Source organism: Scomber scombrus, chromosome 7 (genome assembly GCF_963691925.1).
Source record: "Scomber scombrus chromosome 7, fScoSco1.1, whole genome shotgun sequence".
NCBI classification, from domain to species: domain Eukaryota; kingdom Metazoa; phylum Chordata; class Actinopteri; order Scombriformes; family Scombridae; genus Scomber; species Scomber scombrus.
Window position 1 is genome coordinate 9,773,046 of NC_084976.1, and position 26,240 is coordinate 9,799,285.

General features: G+C 39.9%; 1 protein-coding gene across 3 annotated transcripts in view; it reads right to left on the minus strand.

Moving 5' to 3' along the window:
* Positions 1-21,172, minus strand: part of trak1a (trafficking protein, kinesin binding 1a) — a 36,388-nt gene extending 15,216 nt beyond the window's left edge. Inside the window, exons 1-2 of one of the 3 annotated variants that reach the window (XM_062421983.1) lie at positions 20,983-21,172; positions 12,248-12,442 (exon numbers count right to left, since the gene is read on the minus strand). Coding sequence is in view for 1 of the 3 variants with exons in the window: in XM_062421984.1 (XP_062277968.1) it covers positions 12,248-12,442; positions 15,656-15,659 (199 nt within the window). In the remaining 2 variants the exon portion in view is untranslated. Of the gene's footprint in view, positions 1-12,247; positions 12,443-14,754; positions 14,815-15,655; positions 15,837-20,982 lie in introns of those variants that run through there. The other 2 variants (XM_062421984.1, XM_062421985.1) reach the window with 2 other exon arrangements.
* Between the last annotated feature and the right edge of the window lie 5,068 nt (positions 21,173-26,240).

A 26,240-nucleotide genomic window follows, 5' to 3' on the forward strand; every position in this document is an offset into this window, starting at 1 on the left:
CCTGTTAAAAGTCAATTCACTTTATCAACCCCACTTTGGTTTGAGTTTTTGACCTAGGCTGACTGATATGTTGATAATGTTTTTTTAATTTAATTTTAAGTCTTATAATGTAGCATATCAAATAATTACTGTATTCTATTATTCATTTAATTGTTTTATTTTATCTTTTATTATTAGTCAATTATTACTTATTTTCTTCTGTCTGGTGTTCAAGGACTGTATTGTTATTGGGTTTTCAATGATGAAAATAAAAATGACTTTATTCATATCAACAGTAAAAACATCTAATGGAATATGAAAAGGACAAGAAAGAAATTTGATATTATTGATCATTTCTTCCACAGTTTTCATATTTTATAGTTCTCATGTGAATAAATTAGTTCAATTGTATAATGTAAGATTAATATGAGCATGAGATCTTAAATATGAACCTGCATAAAAAGATTCAGATCTCCTAACTCTGTATTATGAGATGTTCAGTGTTTGTACCACACAACAGTGCTACGTGTCAGATTTCATATTCTACGTAACGTGATTGACGTATAAATAATGCTCAACTGTTCCTTCTGCTATCTTCTTTCCTCTTCACTCTTTTCTTGTTCCAAGTTCATGAATCATATTATATTCCTAAGAAGTACTGCACACACCTACATATTACACTCACACACACCTTAACACTGACCCACACAAAGCACCTCTATTTATCAACCGACCCAGTGATTCAGAAAAGATAAGTTAATGAACACAGATACAGAGGGGCCACGCCTTCTAACTGCTAACTGCTATTGCTGGTGTATCATCACAAGTTCCTCCTCACACAGAGCTCTGACTATCAGTGTAAAGTCAAAAATAACACCTTTATTTTGTCGGCTTCTTGAGAATAACTGGTATCCAGCATTGACTTTTGTGGTGGTCTTTGGTTTATTTTAAAAAAAATCTCTGCAATTTTGTTTTTCTGAGGCTACATTCACACATAAAAAATAACTAGTTTGGAATATTTCAAGGTATGAGGATATTTATTATTAGAACATCTTGGTCAGCTGGAGAGAGGAAGTGTGTGATATCACACTGTCTGCAGGTGTAATACCAAACACATCATAATGTGTCATGTAGCGGTAGGAGGCACAGCGGCATAATATGATACACCCACTTACAACACAGAACAATTGAACTATTTTAGGTTTCACTGAGAGAGAGAGAGAAAAAAAAAGGGGGACAAACATAATTTCAGGCTCAGAGGCCTCCCAGGATGCAAAACAGAGTTAGTCAATGCAAACAATATATTTCCATATCCCCATATAGACATTGACACAGGGCATCAGCTGGTTCTGTTTTAGCTGAATAGGATATGTAATGTCATGCATTTGACTAAATATGGTGCTCGTTTCTACCAGGGTAAGGTTGAAAGAGCCAGCATGACATGGATCGGCTTCACATTCACCTTTTGTGATAAAACAGTGTTGTTTAAGTGCTGTGCTATAGAGATTCTACTTGAAAACAAACTAGTCAAAGTTCAAAAGTTAAAATCATACAGGTCTTCATTCCCACTTGAATTACGTAACATACACACGCAGACATGCAATCGTGATCTTGAAAACGCCAAATATTCACAAACCCACACCCACACAAATAACAGTGCAGTCTCTCCTGGGTGAGTTGTTAAGGCGAAGAGTCACTAAGGGAACAATCAGCATTATGGTCAACAGGAAACACTGTATGTGCACACTCGCACGTAAAAACTGCATCATTGCAATGTTATCTGGCCTGTAATGAGGAGATTGTATACCTGATAATACAAGGAGGAGCCTGTTTACCTGCCGTGCCCTGTACATGTACATATTTTGCCTTTTGAAGAACTTAGATATGGAAATGATTTATAAGTATTGTAACACTCCACCCAAGTCAGACAATTAAGGTCAATTAGGACTTAACTAATTCAAGTTTTTTAACTTACAGAGCCTAAGCAATGACAATTAGGATCACTTCTCTCAGCACTATGTAAATATAGCATTAAGGTTCAGAGGGAGGCACGGTTGTTGAAACATGACAAGGAATAACATGTTTAGTGAAACTTGGCTGACTGACACTTTTAACAGTACTTTTTAACACTAATTTCAAGCAAATCTGCACAATTAAGTTTTTTAGGGGAAGTGTTGCCTTGTTAGGATGGAGGGTCTAAGGGTTAAAGAATGTTGTAAGCACTACAGAATGTAAAGGTCCCTGAGTCTAATTTGTGTCGATTTGACTTAAAAAATATGGGTATTTCCTGCTTTTTTTTTTTTTTTATGAGACCAGGGAACCATGTAAATGTTATACTGATTTATTAATCCACTTGGGTCATAAATGGGTGGTGAACACAAAGGCACAGACGCAGGTTAATGAAAGCCACTGTAATCTGGGTCCCATAAAACTTAATATATAACCTAATATTGGAAGGTGATCAGGACCAAGAGATTCACCTGCTCTGCCTCCATTTCTTTCTTTTCTATGTCAGATAGAGGTTAAAGGAGAGACAGAAGTCAAATGATTAGGCTAAATCTTAGTTAAAAAAAACCCCGCAGAAGATATTTCTGAAGTGGTGACTCCAAATTCTGGGTTGTAATGTGATTAAATCTTAATATGAAGCCATTAGCAGACTGCTCCTGTCTGCTCTGCAGCAGGGGGCCTGATGGAGCCAGAAGTCTGGAGTTACAGGCGGCCTAATAATCCTGGCTGCTACTGGGCAACAGACAACATACAGGTTCAAGAACAACAAACAAACGCCAAGACGACAGATACAAAGGAGCGAATAGTATTAAAATCAATGCTCCAAAGCCCTGCTGAACTGTAATGGAAGTTCATATCATTGAGTAAGCCTCCAATTTCCTTGTTGGACTAAGGTCTTAATTACATCCATAAAAAAGCCTGTTTATGCCACAGTAAAACCTGATAATAACGCGCTGAGCTTAAGAAAAGAAAATATTATTGTAAATACAAATGCTGACACATTTCTCTTCGTTTCACTTCTATTTTGTGGTAAAGCCTCATTTTATCACACTTTACTGTCCACTGAGGAAGAATCCCTTGTTCAGGCATGGCACTGTACCTTTAGTCTATTTACACATCATCGTCATATTATGTGTTCTTCTACCTCATCATCAACCTTCGTCTCTCTGTCATCCATCTGTCTAATCATATCTGTGAAAAAATTCAGGATGGTCCCTCATCCCTGAAATAAAACCCAGAGTGATAAAAAAAAAAACAAGCCAACAAGAGAAATATCAACTGAGAATATTTGTGCATTTTTAAACAAATGATTCAACTGCAGAATGATGGAACTGAATACACAATGAAGTGACAGCCGGGGTGAAGAGCCAAGCCCATATTTGAACATGTTAACCCAGCAGGCAGATCAACCACGCTGTGTTGGGATTAGATACAACAGTAATATGAAGGACTGCTCCTGCAGGAACAAGCCACGGGAGACAAGATGCCATTTCAAAGCAACTTTTAATAAATTCACATCACTAGAGAACAAATTAAGACAGAAGAACCACACTACAACAGAGCCTAGTGACAACCCTTGATTGCAAAGATGACTGCAGACTACCTTCCCACAAAACTTGTTGCTCTTCATCCATCTCCTCCTCATCCTGCTGATCTGTAGTTCCATCACTGGCAAGACATACATATTCCTCCTCCTCCTCTTCACCTCCTCCTTCTTCTTCTTCTTCTTCCTCCTCCTGCTCTGTGCTTCCTTGATTCGGCAGACAAACATATTCCTCGTCTTCCTCCGACTGGTTCGAGTACACCGGTCCATCCTCAGAACCAGCAGCTGTAAGCAGCGCCATCCTCCACTCCTGCCCTGAGGCTAACTGCTAAACTGTAAAACCTGCAGGTACAACGCCATTGCTCCTACTGTACCTGCCTTTGTAGGTGTGTGTAGCTGTTTTAATCTATGAATCAATACCTAATCTGTGTGTGCCTAGATGTGAAAGTACACATCCAACAAAGTGTTTCTTCCAAAGAGGAGATGAACTGTACAGAGCAGGTCTCTCTAAACACTCCATTGGATACAACGGGCAAAGTCTGTGTGTGTAAATCTATCAAGTAAAAAGTAACGTCTGCTGGGTGAGTCTCTTAAAGTCTGTGTATCATTTGTTCTGTGGCAACTGAGACACCCAGATAACCCGACTCCTCCCCCTCTCCTCTGTGACTGGGCAGTGAATGGCCTACTCTATTTTAACACAAATTAGGGGCAGACAGGCGCACACACACACACACACACACACACACACACACACACACACACACACACACACACACACACACACACACACACACACACACACACACACACACACACACACACACACACACACACACACACACACACACACACACACACACATAACACAGACACAAAGACACAGACACACTTTCCACCATCAGCTTTAAGGCCATAAAAGTGGGTTAAAATAGACTTAATACAACAGATGAGAGCATTTAAAATGGTCTGTAATATTAATCTTTATCCCTATAATTCTCAACCTTTCAACTCCTTTCAAGTGTTCAAAGGCTTGAAATAGTTCAGACTGAGACCTACAGGAATGAAATCAAACTGAGAGTGACCTGTTTCTTCAGTCAGTCCTAACCTAACCCCCCCTCTGGTGAAAGTAACATGGTACAGTCCTGTTCAGCCTTCTATGGTGACAAAAGGGCAGAGCAAACAACAACACACATGCACCTGTTTCCAGGGTGGGGCCAGGCACAGTGAAATCTACACAGGTAGATGTTTTTGCACATTTAACCTGTTGACTGTAGCATCGAGTGAGATCCCTGACATATCAGCTTACTGTGGGCCGGAGGGAGGCATTTGAGCAAATGAATAAAGGGATTTTCAAACCCCAGTTTAATAAGCTCTGTACTGTAAAGTGAAGATAATGGACAAACATCTAAAGAATGTAAACATCCTCTCTCTCCCTTAACGTAAATGTAATGAAAAGCAGACTATTACTTTTGCCTGAATCTGAGTTAGATCTAAAACACTGAGGGCTGGAAAGACATGAAACAGAGCTCCAGCAGGAACTATTTCTGGACCAGAAGCAGTTACAGAGGCAGGGCTTTGAGACTGTTGTACATCTTTGAATAATTACTTGAATAATTGACTACATAAAAACGTGACTGCTTGCACTCTCCATGAAGTGGGTGGAACAGGAGCTATATGATAGCAAAGGGATTTCACCCATTAAACCTGCCTCTTTCCTAAACTGCAGACATGCTTGCTGAAACTTTCTATAAGAAGAAAGTACTTCACAAAATCAATTAAATAGGTAACAAGATCAGTGTATTGCAATCAAGTGGTCTGATTTTACAAGACCATAAAAAAACACTTTGAAAACACATTTCAAATGAGTCAACTAAATACCAAACTGGTTCCGGTTCACCAGACTGTGCATCATGTTCAAATATGTGTTTCTGGAGGATAGACACAAAAAGTCCAATGCCAAATTTCTAAGCCATCTCTAGCAGTTGTTTCCTTAATGGCAAATCTAAAAAGTATGGACAGTGAAAAGGAAGTTTTATAGATACTGAGGCAAGTAGTTTATTATTCCTAGTTAGTCAACGGATCTTTTGATAGACTTCTTTATGGCTTGATCATTTACCATTAAGGTAACCACCTCATTGTGACCTCTATTACATCACTGACAGGGTTCATTTGACGCCCTGCGGTTAGGCATCAACAGAATGTCTACTGATATTGCTTTGCCATAAAATACAGTAATTGGCCGGCCTGGATGCACGTCCATGTAAATGTTGCTAAAGGTGATGCATGAAAACAAGATTGCTAATGACTAGCATATATAAAAAGTAGTATTTAGTATCAAGTGTTTGTTTTTTTAAAACATAAAGCCAGTATTTCCATAATATACCTTCACACTTTCCATATTTTTTTAAATTAATAAAAGACGAATAGAGTAACTGTACAGTATATAAAGCATGTCAGTGGGCAGGTTAGATGTTTATCTGAGCTGAGCTAGTAAGACTCGTAAGATGTGCCACATCAAAGCAGTCCAGATTTCTGCTCATTACTGACTGCTCAACTGTTATAATTACTGTAATTGGTCTAGAAACTGATGGCAGCTCAGTACCGTCCAGCACGCTTGAGTAACTTCACTCAATAGTCCTGTGAATGCAATAGTGCAGGCAACAAAAGAGTCCAGCACAAACGCCACTCAGTGCTCCTGAGCTCTCCCATTGCTTTTCTGGTCACATTCACTCTTTACACTCCAACTGTTTGTTCTCCTCCCCACCCTCTCTAATACACCCACCACCTCCCCATCCTCTCCACTTTCACTTCAATAGTCTATTTTCAAGAGTTAAGTTTCAAGGAAAATTACAAAATTGAACATGGAATTAGTACACAAACACTTGAGCAAATGACCTGTATAAATCACACTAGAAGACTTTTGGTATTGTTTCATATTGCATTATTACAGTCACTTGTCATTGTCTCCTTTGATGCTACATTACCAACAAAACAGCGACAGGATGGGAATTACTTTTTGTCCTACCTGCTGATTAATTTGAATACTTTTCTAAAACACAACAAGTTATTTCCTACTGATATTTGAACCAACTTTCAACATTTATTAGACTTTATATTTATTTTTCAGTGATAACTGAATTATTTTCATCCATGGATATTTTGAAAGCTGGTATCTGAAATAAACACAATTGGTTTGCAGTGGTTTCTATCAGTAAAATCAGGTTAAAACTTAAACACTGACATCATGTGGCGATGTCATATTTGACAGTTCTAATGAGTGGAAGCAGAGCTCAAAAGCACATCTTTTGTACCAGACAACTGTCACATCTCTACTGGAATTCTCCTTCTTTCTCAGCCAAAGTCCTTTATCCTCTGTCCTCTATCTACCCAGTCATTTGATTTGAAGGCTTCAAAAAGTGCTACATAATATCTGGCAGGCTGCGATCGACAGGAGTGGCTAAAAGCGACATACAAATCATTGGGCTAAATATAAGCCAACCCACTTCCACATCCCTCCCTTGTATATCTCAGAATAAGGCCAAACGAGCTGCTTTCTATGTCTGCTTCCATACTGTGCAGGAAGATTTATCAAAGAAACCGTACACTCCTTGTCATCTGTTATTTGATCATTTCGGCATCGAGCACAGTTGTAAAATCTTCTGTAAATGCCTTCAAGGGAGTGTTTGTCTCCAAAAAGTCAAATCAACAAAGACTGGGAATCAAATCTGGGCGAGCTGCCACAGCTGAATAACATTGCAGTCGTTTAAGCTGCACAGCTCACATTGAAGGAGGTGCTGCGCTGCCTCCAACTTATGTAACACTGAGCATCCCTGACACACATGCATAGTAGTGTGTATAACCAACAGATCACTGCTTCCACAAAAATGTACCCGTTTTCAGACAAATGGAAAGTAATTACGGCTGTATTGAACGAAATGAATGAAATAGCACATAAATGTCACCGCCATAAGTAACTGTCTTTACAAGACAAGAGAGGAGAGACACAGACACGGGTTGAAAGATGCCCAGAGAGAGGAAGAAAGAGCCAGAGGCAGTGCCAAAAGGCTGGCAATAAACCAACCTCTGCTGTAATATCACATGACCATGAATCCACCACATGTCAGGGCTGTGTGTTTGGATCAGTCTGTAGAATCATTACCACACAGGTTACATACTGTAGCTACTGCAAGACAATAACACAAACTGGGGTACATTACATAAATGGACATCACTGCACCGAATTCTATAATATATACATAAAAGTAAATGGGCAATTTTACAGCTCAGTTTCTTTTTGATTGCCATGACCTTAACATTTGTGTTTTTTTGCCAGTTCCAAATCCTTAAAAACAGTTATTTATATGTTAAGAATATTGCAAATGGCCTGATATGGAAATTATTTCACAGCTTTAACTTTCTCTTGGCTGAAATAGCTTCCTTTAGCTCAGTTATTTTTTCATTCAGATGATCTACCTGCCTACCTAAATTGAGTTTTTGCTCCCTGTCACAACTGTAAATCTCTCCAGGTTGGCATATGAGCTTGTCTAGCCTCCCTGTTTCCCGACTGTAATAACAAACTAGATCAAACTATCAAAAGATTCCGACAAGAGGAAACACAACAATCTCCAGTCCCACGTTCAACACTTACAGTACACCCACAGTTAGTCATATAAGCTACTCCTCTGCCCTTATTTAGAAGCCACACAGCACCTGTTACAACCCCTACTGTATCCAGCAGCCGCTGTTTGCTGTAGCTACACCTTTAACATGGCTGTTTGCCCTGTCTTTAAATCCACTTTTATTCTATTATGTTGTTGAATATAGATTGATCCGCTTTAATCCAGAAACTACCTCTCTTCACTCTAACCTCTGTCTGTCCATCTGTCATCAGAGGACATGTTACAAAACCTAGCCAGTGGTTATCAAACAGTGTAACAGCACAGTGGCACCGTCCTTAAAGCGAATCATTTATTTGTCTGTTTCTTGCACAGTTACATCATACATACATCGAAATCTGATTAACTTGCAACAAACTGTTCTCTCATTGTGCTACTGTAGTTTATAGACAGTTCTTGTCTTGTTTTGGTACTGTACTGTTTCACTACAACCGTGATTGCATAATCATATACAGTATATATGACACAACCTCAATGACAGCTTACATTGAAATCCATGTAGTGTCGATCGCATGTAATAGCAGGCCAGCTGGTAGTGCTTTACTTTAGTAAAGTACTTTAGTCTCATCAACTACCCAACAAAAAGTAGTGTAGTTTTTATAAAATCCATCTCTTATCACCTGCACCAGTCCAGTTGGTAGTTTGAGCGGACCATTCAACTACATACCATTGCATGAAATGGTCTTACCATCAGTACACTCTTCATAGTACCAGTCCAGTTCATAGTAGTCTGCCTTGACAAATCTCTGGCCTCGTCTCTTCATCCTCACCACTCTGACACACAGCTGTATTGTTTCTGATATCCCAGCATTCTTAGCTGTAACATCTCTGGCAAATCCAATGTCCCAGCATGCTCAGAGATTACCAGCTTTCAACTAGGGTCTTGAAGCCACGGATAGTGTCCGTTGGTCAATCAGTCGGTGCCCACTTCTGCTATCCCAGCATGCTTAGCAGTTACCAGCTGGCACACAGTTTTTATTGTTGGCGAGAGTCTGTCCAGTATCATCGTATGTCCTTTTTGTTCCACACTCATTAGCGGCAAACCGTCAGTATATTATGCTCCATATTTGTTGTGGAGCAGGTGACATTTCTGCATGTCATCTCCGGGAACGGTTACTTGCGTCATCAGTTGTAATTAGTGTAAGAACATGGTCACTTTATTTCCCTTTTGTCCATTGTTTAGATCTTTACAGTTTCAGCAATATGTACCAGCTGAGATTGGCAATTTTCCCTCAATCTGTGCTGTCTCTGTCTTTTGATCTTTCAGTTTTCCACTCAGTCACTCCAAACCTTCAGCAAACATGTCAGCTCCTGTCCTCTCATGCCCCCATCCGTTTATATCTTCTGATCAATCTTCCTCTGCTCCTGCCGCTCTGTCCTCTGCCCGAGTTTCGTCTTCACAAGGCCATATTACGAAAGTCGTCTTCTCTTTTGTAACATTCCTTGCTCAATGACAGCTCTGGTTCTCCACATGGACCACCGCATCTCTCACAATGACTCAATAAATAGAGAGATACAGAGACTGAAAGCGAGCAGCAGCAGCAGCAGCAGCAGCAGCAGTCACGGGTTTTGCAGCAGAAATGATGAGAACCATGACACAGTAGGGTGGGCAGAGCTTGAGAGTGTTCACAGCCAATCAGAGGGAGCAGTATCAGCTGCTCGCTCCCGCCCTCCATTTGTATGTCAGCATCTCCCCCCTCCTCTCCTCTACTTTGTCCTTCTGTGTGGTTGCTATAGTACCAGGCTCAGACTCCAAGGCCTGAGGATGAGCAGCATGTAAAAGCAGGAGAGTGTAGCGTTGGCAGAGGTGACGTGGATAACTGAATGAACACAATGGGTGTGCGGGGATTGGTTATTTTAGCTGTGGAGTGATGAAAGAAGCACAGTGTATGGGAGGCAAAAAGCTGATGTGTCATCATGGTAGAAAAAAAAGAATGCAAATAAGGTTCATTTCAATGACAATAGGAACAAAATCCAATGTCAACCAGCTTGAAAGAGCAGAACGAGACTGAAGCAATGCATGTTATGGAACGTAGAACTCTGTATATTCTGATATTAGCAGGATGGAGCTAAAAGACGACCAGGACTAGCTAACAGGCTACCTTCAAACTGTCAAAACCGGTGCTTACAGAGAGCAAGTTTGCTTTAACAACACATGTTTATGATGATGTGTGAAAAACTGAATCCTGCTAATAAAGCAACTTTCACACAGTTTGATGCTTAAAGAACCAGAAAGGTCATATAACTGTCTATAGTGATGTTACATCAGCCTCCAGTTACAGATTCAGTTACAGTTGATAGGTGTGTTATTGTACAGAAACACAGTGGTCACTACATGGATAACTCCATGATAAATATCACTATTATACAAATACAAGTAAATGCTCACAGTTGCTACACCCAAACAATTATAAAATACTAGCCTTGAAAACAATAGCATGTGTGTGTATGCATATCTAAATGCAAAATAAAATAACCCATGACAAGGCAATATGTTTTTTTCACAAAAGTATATAAAAACACATTTTAAAAGAAAGACTTCATCTATGTCAATTGCACAAAAAAACCCTTTCACATGGTTGATCATCTTTATCACCATGTACATGACAGATCTAATGTCTGTCCACCAGACACCCCGTCTCCTCTGTTATACTCTGACTGCTGAGACATGTGGGTGTGATGTCATCACAACATGCAGTTGCTCCCTATTGGTCAGTTGCCTCCATGTCATCATCTCCTTGAACATATCAGCCTCATGTAGCAGGTTGCATACATAATGAATGAACCACTACAGTATGTTGTGCATATTACTCTGTTCTTAAACAAAAAATCCCCAAAACCAAATGAAGCTCATGGTAAAGATGTATATGAAACATATTTTCTCTGCCAGAATGAAACCAATATGACCCTTTAGCACTCATACACCATGGCCCCTTGGCTGTCGATACCCAGCCATCTGTTTGAGGCAATAATGAGGAGCAACATGACTCCAATAGGGTTGAGGAGGAGGAGTAGGAGGAGGAGGAATGGGTGGGAGGACTGTACTGTATATGGCAAATTAATTCCATTATAAAAGGGAAAAAAAACAATGTGGACTGTTTAGCAAAACACCTCCTGCTGAACATCTCATAATATGTCTTATGTAATGTGACCTTGTCGTACCCTGTTAGCCTGGACGGCTCTCACACAAATGTCAAGGCCAATGTGACCATGTCTGCATGGGGCAACGAGGTGAAGTTACACTTCTCAGTACAGGTTATTTATAGAGGTGCTTGAATTATTTTTAGAAACAATTTTTTTTAACCCTGAGTCACTATTCGTGAACCAATAACTGAATAATTGAACCAATAACTGAATAATTGATGGTAAATCTACTTTATGTTCCCTTGGTTTGCCGTGTGCAGTGTATGCACGTGTGTTTATTTATTATATGGGTGTGTGTGTGTGTGTGTGTGTGTGTGTGTGTGTGTTTGTGTTATACAGCTGGCAGACATGACAAGTACGAGGCAGCACTTAGTCTGATAAGACGAGCGCTGACACGTGCATATAAAAACTGAGTGCAAGAAAGAGCACAACATCAAGCAACAGAGAGAGCGAGATAGACCCGTGTTTGTTGTGGCAACCATGACCAGCTGCTGTGACCAGACTTTTTCCTCATCTCTGAAGGTCAGTATACTGTTTAAATCTCAGCCTTTAATCCTCATTGTTACTCTCTGATTAAAGCTTCTGAAGGTTAACTTTAGAAACCTAATTTTCTATCCTTAGTTTTTGACATAGGATTGATGTTAACACTCTTAACATATTGATGTCTACCATGAGGAAATAATGGCTCTTCAATTGGGAGACGATAATAATTGAGAAGGGGGGCGTGTTACAAATGATGTTGGCTCATAAAACAATTGAGCACAGATTTGGAGAGTAGACAGAAAGAGATTGCTTTAAAAAGAATAGCACTTTATAAAAAAAAATTTAAAAATCAAAAAGTCAACAATCATCACCATCACATTTAGAAGAAAATTGAATACTATACTGATCAACTTACAGAAGTATTTGAGGGTCTCCTCTATCTGCTCAGTAGTCAGGTCGAGGGCAGAGTCAGGCTCCACCAGTGGCGTGTGCAGCCAATCATCTTGGTCGTAGCCGAAGATGGTGTCTGCCCTCAGCTTGTAGACTGGCAGCTGCTCCTCCAAAAGGCTGATAATCTCAAGCTCCGGCAAATCAGTACTGTTACACACATCTACACAGACACAAAGAGAGATTGTGTTTTTTTTTATAGGCAATAACATTAATAAGTAAACGTAATACAAACATAATTGATACATAAACAGTCTTTAGCAGGGACAGAAGTCTGGTCATGACACTGTGTCAGTTCTGGGTATTTTTTAATATTATAGACTGGACAACCTCTCTTTATTTGAAAAGTAACTCAATAAGATGTTTGCAGTCTGTTAAAACTGAAGGGATAGTCCGCCCTCTAGTGGTCAATTGAGGAACTAACCCACCACTTCATGAATCTGCTCTGTAGCTCTCAAAAATGAAGCCTCGGGTCATTTCAGTCAATCTGCATTGTCAGTTAATTAAATCAAATCTTATTTGGAGTGGGGCTGAACTGTGCAGCTCTGCTCATATTAGATAGACCAAGTTGACTCATACTTGACTCAAAAATCAAAACCCAAGGGATAGTAATGAAACAGCAATGCAAACCTGACAGCACATGCCTTTGTCTCTTGTATACATGTGAGGAAACTGATGTAGCTTGTATGGCGTCAGATTGTTTTAGGGAAGATTCCTTTGTATTTATTTCTCTAATATTTATGTAGACTGCTGATAGAGAGTCAGTATTTATCACAATTTCCTGTTGGGTAAAATAAATAAATAAAAGAAATGCAATCATTTATATATCACATGACGAAAATCTTTGACATGTCAGCCAAACCGGTCGACAAACTCTCCTCAACAAAGTCTACAGCAGCCTTCTGCTAAAAACCAATGAGTCAACCAGAGCTACATTTTTGTGCTGCTGTGGAAAAACTAAATAATCTTACCTAAGCATTCAGCTATGTGCCTCTCTGTTCACAAATCTGTTTAGTGTGCTATTAAAAGAGCACCCTTTTAGGACTCTTAAGAGTATATTCTCTCTGTTCAGACAGCAAATTCAGATTTTTAATTATTTTTCTATTACAAAAATGTGAAATAAAGAAGCTCTTGGATTGACAGAATGAGCATGTACACAGAATAAATGAGAATAAACGTACAGTTAAAAAATAATGTCCTTTGTTTCTCTCTATTTCTGGCTGTGTTGCTCTCTGCTGTCTGTCTCCCTCTGTCCATGTGTCTCGAACAATGCTGTCTCTCACAGTTTGCTAATCCAGACTGAATGACTGACTGTGCTGAAAAAGGGACACACACACACACACAGACACACACACACACAGCAGCTGGGGAATCATTCAGCAAGCACAGCCAATGAAGATTCAACACTGAATTACAAGACCAACCAATTCCACTTGTATTCGAAATGGGACTTTTTACTGTTTCTTAGTACTGTATTTCTTAGTTTTGCCACCATTTAGCAGTGTGATGATGACTCACAGTCTCTCTTTTACATAAACGCTCAGCTGGTATGGCAGAAAACCAACAGCTCTGGTAAGCTTTCTTTTTGTCATTATGTCTACATTGTATTTGATATACCTCAATTTTGTAATAAGTATGGAATCAATTGTGCATTTTGTACACTACTCCAATGTCAAATCCAAAACCATTGACTCTTTAAAAAAAAAATTTTTTTTAAATGTCTCTTTAAAGCCTGAAGCTATGTAAAATTTAATGTCAACGTTCTGAAGGTGAGCTCTCTTAAATGAACACAAGACTTGAGCAAACCTGATCCTGCTGCTCAGAATGACTAAATCTCCCCTCCCAGTATTGATATTAAATATGGCTAATGTGCCCTAACCCCCAATGATGAGTTCTGATAGGATGTGGAGGAGGATAATAATAGCACAAGCATTCTGTGCTGTGTTCTGACAAAAGGTCAATGGAGACACCAAAAAGTGTGTGTATGTGTTGTGTCTGATGAAGACAATCTTTTTTTCAGGTTTAAAATTATCTCTTTCTGTCAAATCAACAGAAGTACTTTGCATGAGAGTATTTGTGTTCACTTACAAAAGGTTTTATTCAGGTTTCTCAAGTGGAAAATGCTGTCAACGACAAAAAAACATTTCCCGTGACTGTTCAAAGTGCAAAGTAAACAGAGCACTGTTGACTTGTGAAGATTTCTTGACACACTGCTGCGGATGGCGTTTTCTATGTTTCAGCTTTCTGGTATTTAAAACAGAACACCAATAACCAGCAACTATAGATCATCTTTATTAACAGCAGCATTAATCTATTAAATAGGAGCACCTGAAAGCTTTTAACTTTTATGTTTGGGATTAATAGGAAAAGCTGATATAACCAAAAAGAAGGTCCAAGTTCAAATGTAATTATAAGCCGAACTTCAAATATAAATATAGACTGCTGGAACAAAGAACCTGCAGGGTCATACAGTACCAACATTAGCAGCAGCCACCAGGGGAAGAGAGTTCAAGTTCAAATGTAAGAATAGTCCACTGTCACGCTGTCAGTCCGAGCAATAAACATGTGTGACTGACAGACACACAGCAAAAAAAATCAATACCAGGTTGCTCTGAAGGCTAGGGACACACTGCTAATCATGGACGACAACACAGAGCCATTGACGTTATTTTAGTAAACAATGAAGAAGAATCCAGATCATGCAGAAGTGCCAATGTTCAAACAAGTGTCTTCTACAAACGGACCCACACCAGCACAGGCACTGCATGTGTAGTGCAGTGAACTGTGGTATCACTGAACTGGGATCTAAATTAGGTTAGTGAAAAGAGAAGGGCATACAATCCTACAGGCTGGATTCAATTCCACCACACATGGGTGTCGGTGTAAGACTATAGAATCCCACGGACATGACTTTTCTAAAACATTTCTAAACAGAATCAAACCACTATTAATCCATGTTAATGTTGCACCTCTTATGTCCAACATGGCTGCCCCTCCTGTAAAGTTTAAGAGCCAAGTTGACCTTTCTAAGATAAATTCAACTCAATTCAGGCTTTAACCTTTATAGAATGCTTTGACTGTTGCAGACAATTCCCAGTGTAATGTTTGAGCCGTTTAAAAAAAAAAAAAAAAAAAAACTAGACTTAATCTTGGCAATACAAATATTTTTAAACTTGTAACAGCAAATCCCTGAGGCTTTCTCAACTGTTCAAGTCTTCAAAGAGATGAAGCAGCTGAGTGACTCACTGACAGAAATAAACAAAACAAACAAAAGGAAAGAGAAGACACGGAGATACAGACAATGAGAGAAACTCTATCCAGATGCCGGACTCATCAGAAACCTCGCTAAAAACTGGCAGAAGGACAGCGTACTCACTCATGGTGCCCGAAGCCCGACAACTATCAGCCCCTTCTGCCCTCCGCCAATTACATTTTCCACTGGTCCGGGAGAAGGCAAGGTCGCAAGAAATAACACAGAGAAGAGAGAGGGAAAGAGTGTTGGGAGGGTGAGAGACAGGAAGCACGAGAGAGAGCGAGAGAACGAGAGAGAGAGGGGGAGAGGGAGAAGGAGAGGGTCTTGAAAGTTAGAGGACGGCGCTGGGCGAAAGAGACAGAGAGGAAAAGAGGGGAGGGAGGAGTGAAGAGGAGAGACCCGAGCCAAACTGGTTCGTCATGCCTGACATGCCAATGATGGTATCCACATGGACCGCCCCACGCTTGCTCCCTCGCTCCCTCCCTCCCTTCCTACTAGCTGTACTAACTGCACTCCCTCTCTTTCTTCCTATCCTGCTCAAATATAAACACACTACAGCTAACAGCAGGCCTGAAGCTGTTCCTGCTGTTTTTACTGTTTGACTTTCTAGACACCCAGCAGACAGTTCCTCATATTAAACCCATACACAGAGACACAGACCTGATAAAAGACATTTTGTGGTATTTTCTTTTTAAACTTTCCTATCCAGAAGGAGAGACATTAAAAGTTTCATTTGTATATCCTGAGGTGATGAAGACAGACTGAGCCATAGGAAGTGTAACTTAACACTGTGGCGAAGAGAGAGAATATGCAAGTGTGAAACACTGTGCAACAGGTTAGGAAACAGATTTAGTCCTTTTAAAGCCATAATCATGGCCTGTATGACGTGAGCTGATCTGCACCCGAGAAACTGCCAAAAATATCACAGTGTACTTTCCAGTGTAATCCTGCAGATCCCAGCGTGTGTGGCACAGAATGGCACCTGATTTATTCACGTGTTCAAATTTGTCCTGCTACACTAGTCAGTTTTTAATTAAACCTGAGTGGTTTGGGTATTTAGCAAGTAGTTTAGACATACAGAAACAGTAACAAATGATCGAATGGTTTTATTTTAGAAACTCAAAGAAAACAATCCAGAAAAACAATCTGACTGAGAAACTATGGAAAACTGGGATGTGATCATAGTAGAGCACAAAAATCAGCCATACTCTAAATTTTCCAAATTCAGTCACTTGGTGGATTCTTGGTGAGAGGACATTATCTTCCATGTGCCCCTTTCATCTACAAACACATTTATCTATTGAAACAGATTTAATGTGTATTATAAAACAGTATTATACATTGTAATTTTTACTTTTTTGTAAAGGAGCAGGTGCATACTGCTTTCTAGACTGTCTACCTTTTTTCAGTTAAAAAGTATAATCCACTTACACTTAGTTTCCCTATTGTAGCCTCGTCTATCAAACACTGCAATGCTTTTGTCATGCAGCTCCAGCACAGGCCTGTCCAGAATTGGCCTGGGCTGCATTTGAAAGCTGCCGCTGGTGGCAGAGGGTTCGTACATGAAATACAGGAGAGTACGTCAACGTGGTCAAATATCACTGGCAGCCTACACGATCATCAAGGTGTTCAAATGTCACTGGGTTGCTGTGTCTGTGTGTGTGTGTGTGTGTAGGTTTGTGTACGTGCCTTCACCGAAGTGTTACTGTTGTATTAAAAGTATCATTACCAGTATACCAGTAAATTTTGATCAACACAATCAGAAAACTGAGACCAATGTCATACAATTTGCTTGGCATTCTGTTGCACAATATATGTCTCTTCACATCGTTTCTTCCTACGTTACAAAACTCACCAACTAAGCACAACTTTGCTCTTTGGTCAACTGACACTCAGCCTAAACTTTGGCCTGGACTCTGCATCTTGAATCTATTGGCACATGCTCCAAGAGGTAAGTACATGTAGAGAGGGAGTAGAGAGAGTTTGACCATTGGACCCCTGACAGAGATACCAATCTAAATATCAGCTTCGGATTACACAAATAAGTTGATTAGTTGGATCTGTTAGACATTTCCCTGCAGACGTTTCAATGCTCCATAATGTTGTTGCATAGATACCAGTAAGTAAAGAGTGATACTTTTTTGTCTAACAATACACAAAGAGAGTAAATGAGTGAAATATCTTTGTTGGAAGATCACATGAAATACTTCAAACCATCATAGTTTTTCAAGTTGTCAGTAAAAGACTGTCAAAAGAGCAACAAACAACCAAAATACTGTAGTGAGGTTGTTTGGACATGACAGGACATGTGGCCATATCAGTAGGTAAACATCCAACGTTACCGCACTGCCACTTGAAAAACAAACCCAGATAACAAAGAGAAAACAAGCGGCTTCTAGATCCTAATTTAGACTAAAGAAGAATCAGGTTAAATTTGTCACAAGCACCAGTGTTGTCAATACATTATATTCAGACTCAAAAGACTGTTAAACCATGTCAAGATTATCATACTGCAGTCACGAAAGCAGCCAGCCAGTCTCTTTACTGTTCCTCTTTTAATGATTCAGACTGTTCATGTACAGAAACACTGTATCTATGGCAACACTGTAAGTTTATGTGTTTTGGTTACATTTGAGTGATGAACCTCAGTCAGAATCCTACAAAGCGACCACTCTTCCTCCAATTAAGTTGAATGCACTGACTGACTGGCTGCAATAGTTCACTGCTACACTTTATAGAAGCACCAGCAGGTCAGCACGGTTTCAACCCCATGTCACTTGGCTTTCTTCTCTATTGTGTGTGTGAGTACGTGTGCGTGTGTGATAATGCAAACAGTGAGCACGAACCAAGCCCTCATCCAAACATTACAGCACAATGGATGTTCTTGCACGCCATGATTGAATTAGAGTCAGGCAGCAAACTCAGCAGTTTGGATTCTACTCTGTTCGTCCACTTGCATAACGTTGCTTCAGTCTCACTCAAGCTCTCTGTCCGCTGTCTTTTTTTTTTTTTTTGTTGCTCTGTCTCCTTTCTGTCTGCTGGCTTGTTCCCCGATCTCACTCTCTACTCACCAAGCATCCCAGAATTTCGCTGTTACTCAACACTTTGCATCACCGCTGGCTGGTAACCACGGAGAATTAACCTCACGCCCAGGAACTGCTCCATGGCAATGAGCTGCTCTATTCAGCTCTTTGTGCTCATTCATCCACTGGACTTAGTGAAATTAAACACACACACACACAAACTTTGCTTCTCTAGGCAGATAGATGGAGAGAGTGAAAGACAGATACAGAAAAAACATATAGAGACAAGAAGTAAAATGCTTAAATGTAACATAATATGTACTTCATTTTGAATGGCAAGTTAGGTTTGTTATAGTAATTCTAAAATGCCAGTAGATGGCAGCACCTCCTCAACTGTCCTGTTCTTGAGACAAACAGATGACAGTAGGTATTACCAGCATGTCATTTCACCATATCGATTTACAAAACACAAGTGTTGCACTCCTAAGTGTTGCACTATGGGGGTTGTTGCACCAACATGTAACAAGTCAGTTTCTTGTAAGGACAAGCATGAGTCTGTGTGGCCAATAACACCGGTTGGAATCAAGGATTCATTGTTTTTATTGTTTTATATATTATAGGCTTCAAATGAGCTGTGCAAGGCTACTGTAGTTGACTGCACAATGCAGGGTTCCTTAGCAGCATGCGAAAGGAAATATCCATGATAAAGTTAAGGCCCCCTCCCAGTCCAGGGATTTACTGCAGGTGTAGGGGCTTCCAGGTAGGTGTAAACTGAACAAGTGACCCCTTAGCAACGAGGAATCTGCAAATCTAAAAGGAGATTCAGTGGACAAACATTCAGCAACTACTTCACCTGAATAAAACTCAAAGTGTCAAAGTGCTGAAAATGAAGCTGAAATAAGAAAACGTATCATAGAAAGCTCTGGAGTGTAAAGTCAGGCTTTACCTAAATTGTTATGGAGAAAAGGCTGCAGAAGTGTAAGAAGTGTATTAAGATGAGGTTCTGCCACCCTGACTATAGTGAAGTGATCAACTATTCAAAAGTACCATCTGTGTAAATCTTCAATATGGCTGTCCTCAACTTCACTGATGTTAGTGGATTAAATTTTTTTTTTTTTTTTTTTTAAATCACAGAGGAAATCTAATCCTGCTCATTTATTCACACGCTCTACTGTTACATATAACTGTATTTAAAGAGATGCTTGAACAGTCCATCACAGGATATATGAGTACCAGACATATCACAAAAAAATGTGCTAGCAAATTCTGTCCACAGCTGATAGATCTCCATGGTGGTTCAGTGGTTCTATTGCTGTTGTGTGCGTTTTCTCTAGTTGAGTGTTTATGGTGAGAAACTCAATGAGAAACTGCTCATATCTTTACGTATTGCTTCCTGGCTGTTACTGAGTAGAGGATGAGGAGACCTGGCTGTTTAAGATAATGACAGGAACTGAGGTCATGGTAAAGGGTGGGAAGGTATGTGCTTGGGAGGACCTTTTCCTTTAGCATGTGTGTATAGGCAACTCCCATAGTCTTAATCACTGCTGGACTGACTATTTAGTCTGGTGCTGTATAAGTGCTTGGCAACTCTTATGGCCTTGCTGAAATGGCTCTTGGCCAGGCTGTATTCAGTTCACTTTTCCTCTCTATGGGCCAAGTCTTTCCTGTTCCTCAGGGTCCTAAGCTCCTTATAAAATAGGGGCTTAGCACTATTGCATTGCATTGAAGAGTCTTCTTTGGAGGTTACATTGTAGAAGTGCACTGTCTGCGGTCCAAGCCTCTATGGCAGACTCCAGCCCTGTGCTGCTGTCAATCATTTTTTTAGGTTTCTAGGGTTGACTTCTGTATGTTTATCACTGCAAAAGAATATTTAGAATCAATATCCATTCATATGTTATGTTATTTGACTCATATTTGGCTCACATAGGCTCATCCAGACTGTGAAAAGAAAGGAGATGGGGCATAGCATAAACTAAACTCTGACCACTGGAGACAAGACATTAGTGTCCCTCTGCTCCATGGGAGAGATGCATGAAGGGGTGATAACAAAGGGAAAAAAAGAGAAGGGGGGGGTGAGTGAGATACTTGACAGAGACTGTCCACTGGGAGCTCTTCTCTCTTTCACATGCTGGCTACAGAGCTGATGTCCCCTGGAGCTGCTTTACTGACAGGATGTGACATTAGAAAAGGGTCACAGAGAGAGGGACAGTTTCTCACAGTACGTCTTCTTCAAACTGCAATGTTCCTCTTTGCTTATTCCCAAACCATTTCAGACTGCAGGCCTCTATTGCTATATAATACAGTAATACAGCAAAATGAAGAGCATTTTTGACAGTTGAATATATATTTATATGCATTTAACGCTGATTAAACACTGCCAGATAGATCTCAGTACATTTTGTTATTAACGTGTGCGTGCTATATTACCAGTAATAGTCTCTGCATCTCTGTAGGTGGCCGTAAACTCCTGGAGTGCAGCCGGCAGACTTGCCTCACTGACATACTCCTCCTCCTCCTTGATGGCCAATTGGAGCCCTGGGTCGTGGAGCTGATCTATATGATCAGACAGCTGTTTAGGGGGCGGGGCAGAGGAGCAGGACCAGGTGTGGGGAGGTGGAGTCTTCGGGTCCAGCTTGGCACTGAGCGGTTACTGATTTAAGGCAGGACCAGCCATGGACAAAACCTGGACCTACCGACACGGGCACGGAGTAAAGTCAAACTAGATTTGTCTGGGGTGCATTATTGGACTGTAGCGGACTCAAGCGATCAGGACGTCTCAATAGCAGAGAATGTCCAGAGGTTATTTACAGCACACCTGGAAGAGAAAGGAGAGGAAGAACACATATAAACCACCATATATTAAAATATGCATACCTACATACAGTATGATTCTGAATGTGTATGATACAAATATACAGAAAACACATTTTAAGTGAGAAACCCCTCCCTCTTTTTCATCACTCCCAGTGAGTCGAGCAATAGTATTCATAGACAAAGTGTGACACTCATCTACATGATGGCTGGTTCATAAGCGTAGATAATTATAGACATGACTTCACTTTACACTGCCTCATCACTTTATTTTGTGTATAATCTAATACAGTCCACATAAAAATGGCCCTGTCATTTTTTTGGGGGGAAATAATGGTGGATAATGGTGGTAATGGATTGGATGGTCAACATTTAGGATGTTTTGATGGTGTTCTCTCAGCCGTTTGGTTTTGTAGACATCAGGTGCCGCTAATAAACTCTTTATTTTTAAATGTAATGTAATAGCACAAAGAGGATGCAATAAGAAGCAAGTAGATAGAGCACCATAAAGCACGTGAACATCATTTGGAGGCAGAAGATTGATTAAACGTGACGATTAAAGGGCAGTAAAGATTGTACTGATAGTGTAAAACGTTGACTGTAAAAAAAGCCATATTAAGAGAATCCAGAGAGTAAAGAGATTTAGGAGCAGTAGCAGGACATCCCATATTAAGCCATCCAGTAAAAGAACAATTAATAAGTTGCAGTATTAATGACATAAGCAGCTTGGCTCAGGAGCTAAAAAAAGGCGAACAAAAGAACAACAAAATCATATCACTCAAGAGGCTTCTATAAATAGTCAACTCTTCAAAACACACACAGATTTGCTGCTTGTTATGTACACCTCCAGTCCCGCTCTATCATTATTAAAAATACAGCTGTGTTTTTTTTGTACCACACCTTCCGTTTCACAACTGCCTTTTTCTTTTCATTTCTCCTAATTCTTACTGTACCATCTCTCTTTTCCCAACCAGGCCTTTCTTGGACATACTGAGTCAGATTCCTGGTGCAACTGCGGGAAGCAGAATTTAGGTCACACAGTTTCCATTATTAAAAAGGAGTACAACACATCCAAATGCCCAAACACTGTTGCTAATGACAACAAAACATACAGTCCATGCAAAACATATGGTGGTCTGCATGACATGATTCTTTTATACTGTAAGTCAGAACCTCGGTGTTGCATATTTCCGATGATGAGCAGCAACATTTCAAGAGCTGGTACCGGACTGGAGAAGCCTGACTGTAAATGACAACACCCCTGAAATGCAGCTTGTTGTGACTGTCTGCAGATTCAGACTTTTATCCATATCACAGCTGTTATTGACTAAACATTCCTGCATTTCCAAGTGAAAGTTCAACAGTAGCAGGATCTATTATGTAATGGCCATAACATTGCTACCCTGTATAGCCGGGGCTCAGAAGAACAGGGCTGGGTTGAATTTAGAGGAAGTGGAACATTTCAATGGGCTGATGGAGCACAAGAACAAAGTTTCTCTCTTGGGGACAAGGTGTGGTTTTCCACTTTCTTTCAGCTTATTTTCTTGATGCTACAATTATAAAGAAAAAAAAAAAAAAAAGAAGATTTTCCATGCAGTGACACATTATTTGTCCAGATTTTCACTTGTTTGTTTCTCAGCCAAAAACCCGACACTTGTAGTCCAGGATAGTGTGGCTAATGTATTTTCAACTGTGATGGGACGCAGAGGTTATACCCATCCAAAACTACGTTTGGCGAGAGGGTAGGCAAGCTAAACACCTGGGTACAAGTCCCTGTACTGGAAAGCATCCTCTTCCTGCTGATACTGAATCTATTCTACCTCCAAGGTAAATGTAAAGAAATAATTCCTACAGGAATCATAAATATGATTTTAGGACTCTTTACTTCTTGTGATGGAAATTTATCATTGTTTTTTTTTCATTTTTATAGACAAATAATTCAAAATAAATCATAAATAATTAATGGATCAAATCATAAGGATAGTAATCACAAGGCGCAGTCGCAGTTGTTCCTATAGACTGCAAAAAATACAATATGTCAGTGAGTGTCAAGACAATGTGTATCCATCCTTCACCCAGAGTCTAGGAAAAGAGCGTCACACATGATTTCTCAAAGTGATCTGTCAATCAGTACCTCATTACTGTGCTTCCATTACAACACAAACCACAAATATTTATTGTCAGCTCATCAGGAAACAGAGCTGCACCACCCAGACTTCTGTCAGTAACAACACTAACAACTCTTTCCATCCACAGCTAAGGTTAACTGAAGACTGAGTCCAGCCAGGGGACTGAGTGTTTTGCTGCTGCAACTTAATCTCCTAAAGACCTTTAGATCATAAGTGTCATCATCTAAGACCGCAGACACAACACATACCCGGCATCTGAAACAGACCAAGATCCATTTTTAAATGTATTTTCAAACAATATTTTATTGTACATTTAAAAAAAATATATTTTATTTTAGCCCTACTAAAATCACATCTTCATAACATCATGCAAAAACTTGAATGTATGAATGCTGAAATGTGTTGCACTGTCAGACCTCTGCAAAAAGCGACACAGTACAACCCACACACCCAACCACAAATACAGGATGTGTGAATTTAAGGATCCTCTCTCTCTCTCTCTCCTCCTCCTCTCTCTCTCTCTCTCTCTCTCTCTCTCTCTCTCTCTCTCTCTCTCTCTCTCTCTCTCTCTCTCCTCTCTCTCTCTTCTCTCTCCTCTCTCTCTCTCTCTCTCTCCTCTCTCCTCTCTCTCTCTCCTCTCTCTCTCTCTCTCTCTCTCTCTCTCTCTCTCTCTCTCTCTCTCTCTCTCTCTCTCTCTCTCTCTCTCTCTCTCTCTCTCTCAAAGAGTGACAACCCTACAGCAATAATCAACGCAGTATGTTTGATGCTCTGTGCTACAGTGCTGATGAAATCTACTGAGGAAAGTGGTCAATTTAACAATATAATGGTGTTTATAAGAGTATTATTGTAAAGAAAAGTGTAAAGGAAGAATTGACATTATAATTTTTATTTTTTTTAAATGTCATGTTTTGGTGCTCAGATCTGTCCTTTCAGGTATTTTTTCAGTAGAACTGCTCAGCTAATCTTATTGACTCTAATATCCAGGACTATGATTAACCTTGAGTTGACTGATTTTCATTGGCTGTTTTACAAAAGCCAATTCTTACAACATGGAAAAGGCCGAACTTGAATAAAGCTGCTAGTTTAGTGACCAACGTTTGTTTGTTATTACGCCCACAATCTATCAAATTTTGATTAAAAAGGCCTACACACAACTCCCAAAGAACTGCAAGATATTAGACTTTACAGGGGCTACACTCAGACTAAGGTTGGGCACATACACAGTATCTCTGCACCTTAGTGTCAGCCTGTGTTTTTAGCCAGTTTGCTTAAATGCTTTAAAGCCTCAGCTGTGAGCCATTGGGTACTATGACAGTCAATACATCCATTCACAATGCATGCATCCTCTTAGCAGCAGCTGAGTACTGAGGTTTGTCCTTGCTAGAGGGGATTTCCTTACTTTTAACAGCTGATAATGTAGAGCACTTGAATATATGTGTCTGTGTGTGTTGTTGCTAATGGAAACATAGGATGACAGGCGGATGGATAACCATTTCCAGTGGTCATCTGTCTGTGAGCAGGAGAACGCACTCACATGCCCTGACTGGCTGGCTATAGGCAGCTGCTCTAACAGAGGAAACGTTGTGTATGCCCTAAACAGTTTCCTTTGAATGTTCTTTGTCATGAAGCACTCAGGGGGGATGACGCTTGACAAAGGTTAGGAAGTTCAAATCATCTTAAAAGACACACTACAGGAACGCTGCTTCTTTCCTTAAAAACAGGTCTAAGACTTATATGACAGATGGATAGGTTTCATAATCCTGCTCATTCATTATTCATGTACTTCCTTCATATCACCATCACCATTATTTACACACCAACATGAATCAGGAGAGTAGGTTAACACTGGTTGCTGCAGAAAACTGCACTGTCAACATTATCCTGTGTACAGAGCTGGCTCAGTTACACAGTAGCCATGTATAGTACCGGTGTGGACACACCGTCTCATCCACATGAATGGGGGGAGACTGTTTCTGGTACAAATGTTACAATGAGTTTTGACTCTTTTATTTTATTTTTTTTATTGGTCACAACCTGACCTCATTGGTTCGGCCTGGGATCAAATTTCTCTTAAATTTCCCTTTGGCTTGATCAGATTACATTTTTACTAACTATTCTTTATCAAGTGACTCCAATCTTCAATTCAGTCCACCATCTTCCATTTGAAACAGTACCAAACCTTGTGCCATGTGCACCAATAAGCCTTCCACAAAGACGTCATCAGCAGGATAATTTGATCAAACTATGAAATAGTATAAATGTGACACTGAATTCTTTGCACTAAAACTGAATTGAAATTTTAGTCATTTGGACAATTTCAAAGATAAACTGGGCTGAATGTGGATGATTTAAGTGATTCAGACTGAATGGATTATTGGGGAAGTGCACAAGTGTCTTTCCACCACATTAATCATCCTCTTTCTTTATGTAGATCCTCTGAAAGCTGTGACCTCTGTGGAGAAAGCTGGAGTCACAGTTGTTGCACCTGAATAAGCCAGTATACTGATAAGAGGGTCATCTGTGGATATTAAGCCAAAATGTAGTATCTGATAACATATAGCATAACTTACAGTACCTGTTAACGTGAGACAACAAAACTGTTTTTGTGGTTTTTAACCTTTCGATTCAATGGAAATTCCACTTTTTGTAAAATGTTTGTTTGAGGCTGTAAATGAAGTTGAGTCCAGGCTGCAGCTGTTCCTGTCAGCCACTTTATGATCAATGGATGTGATCAATATTTCAATA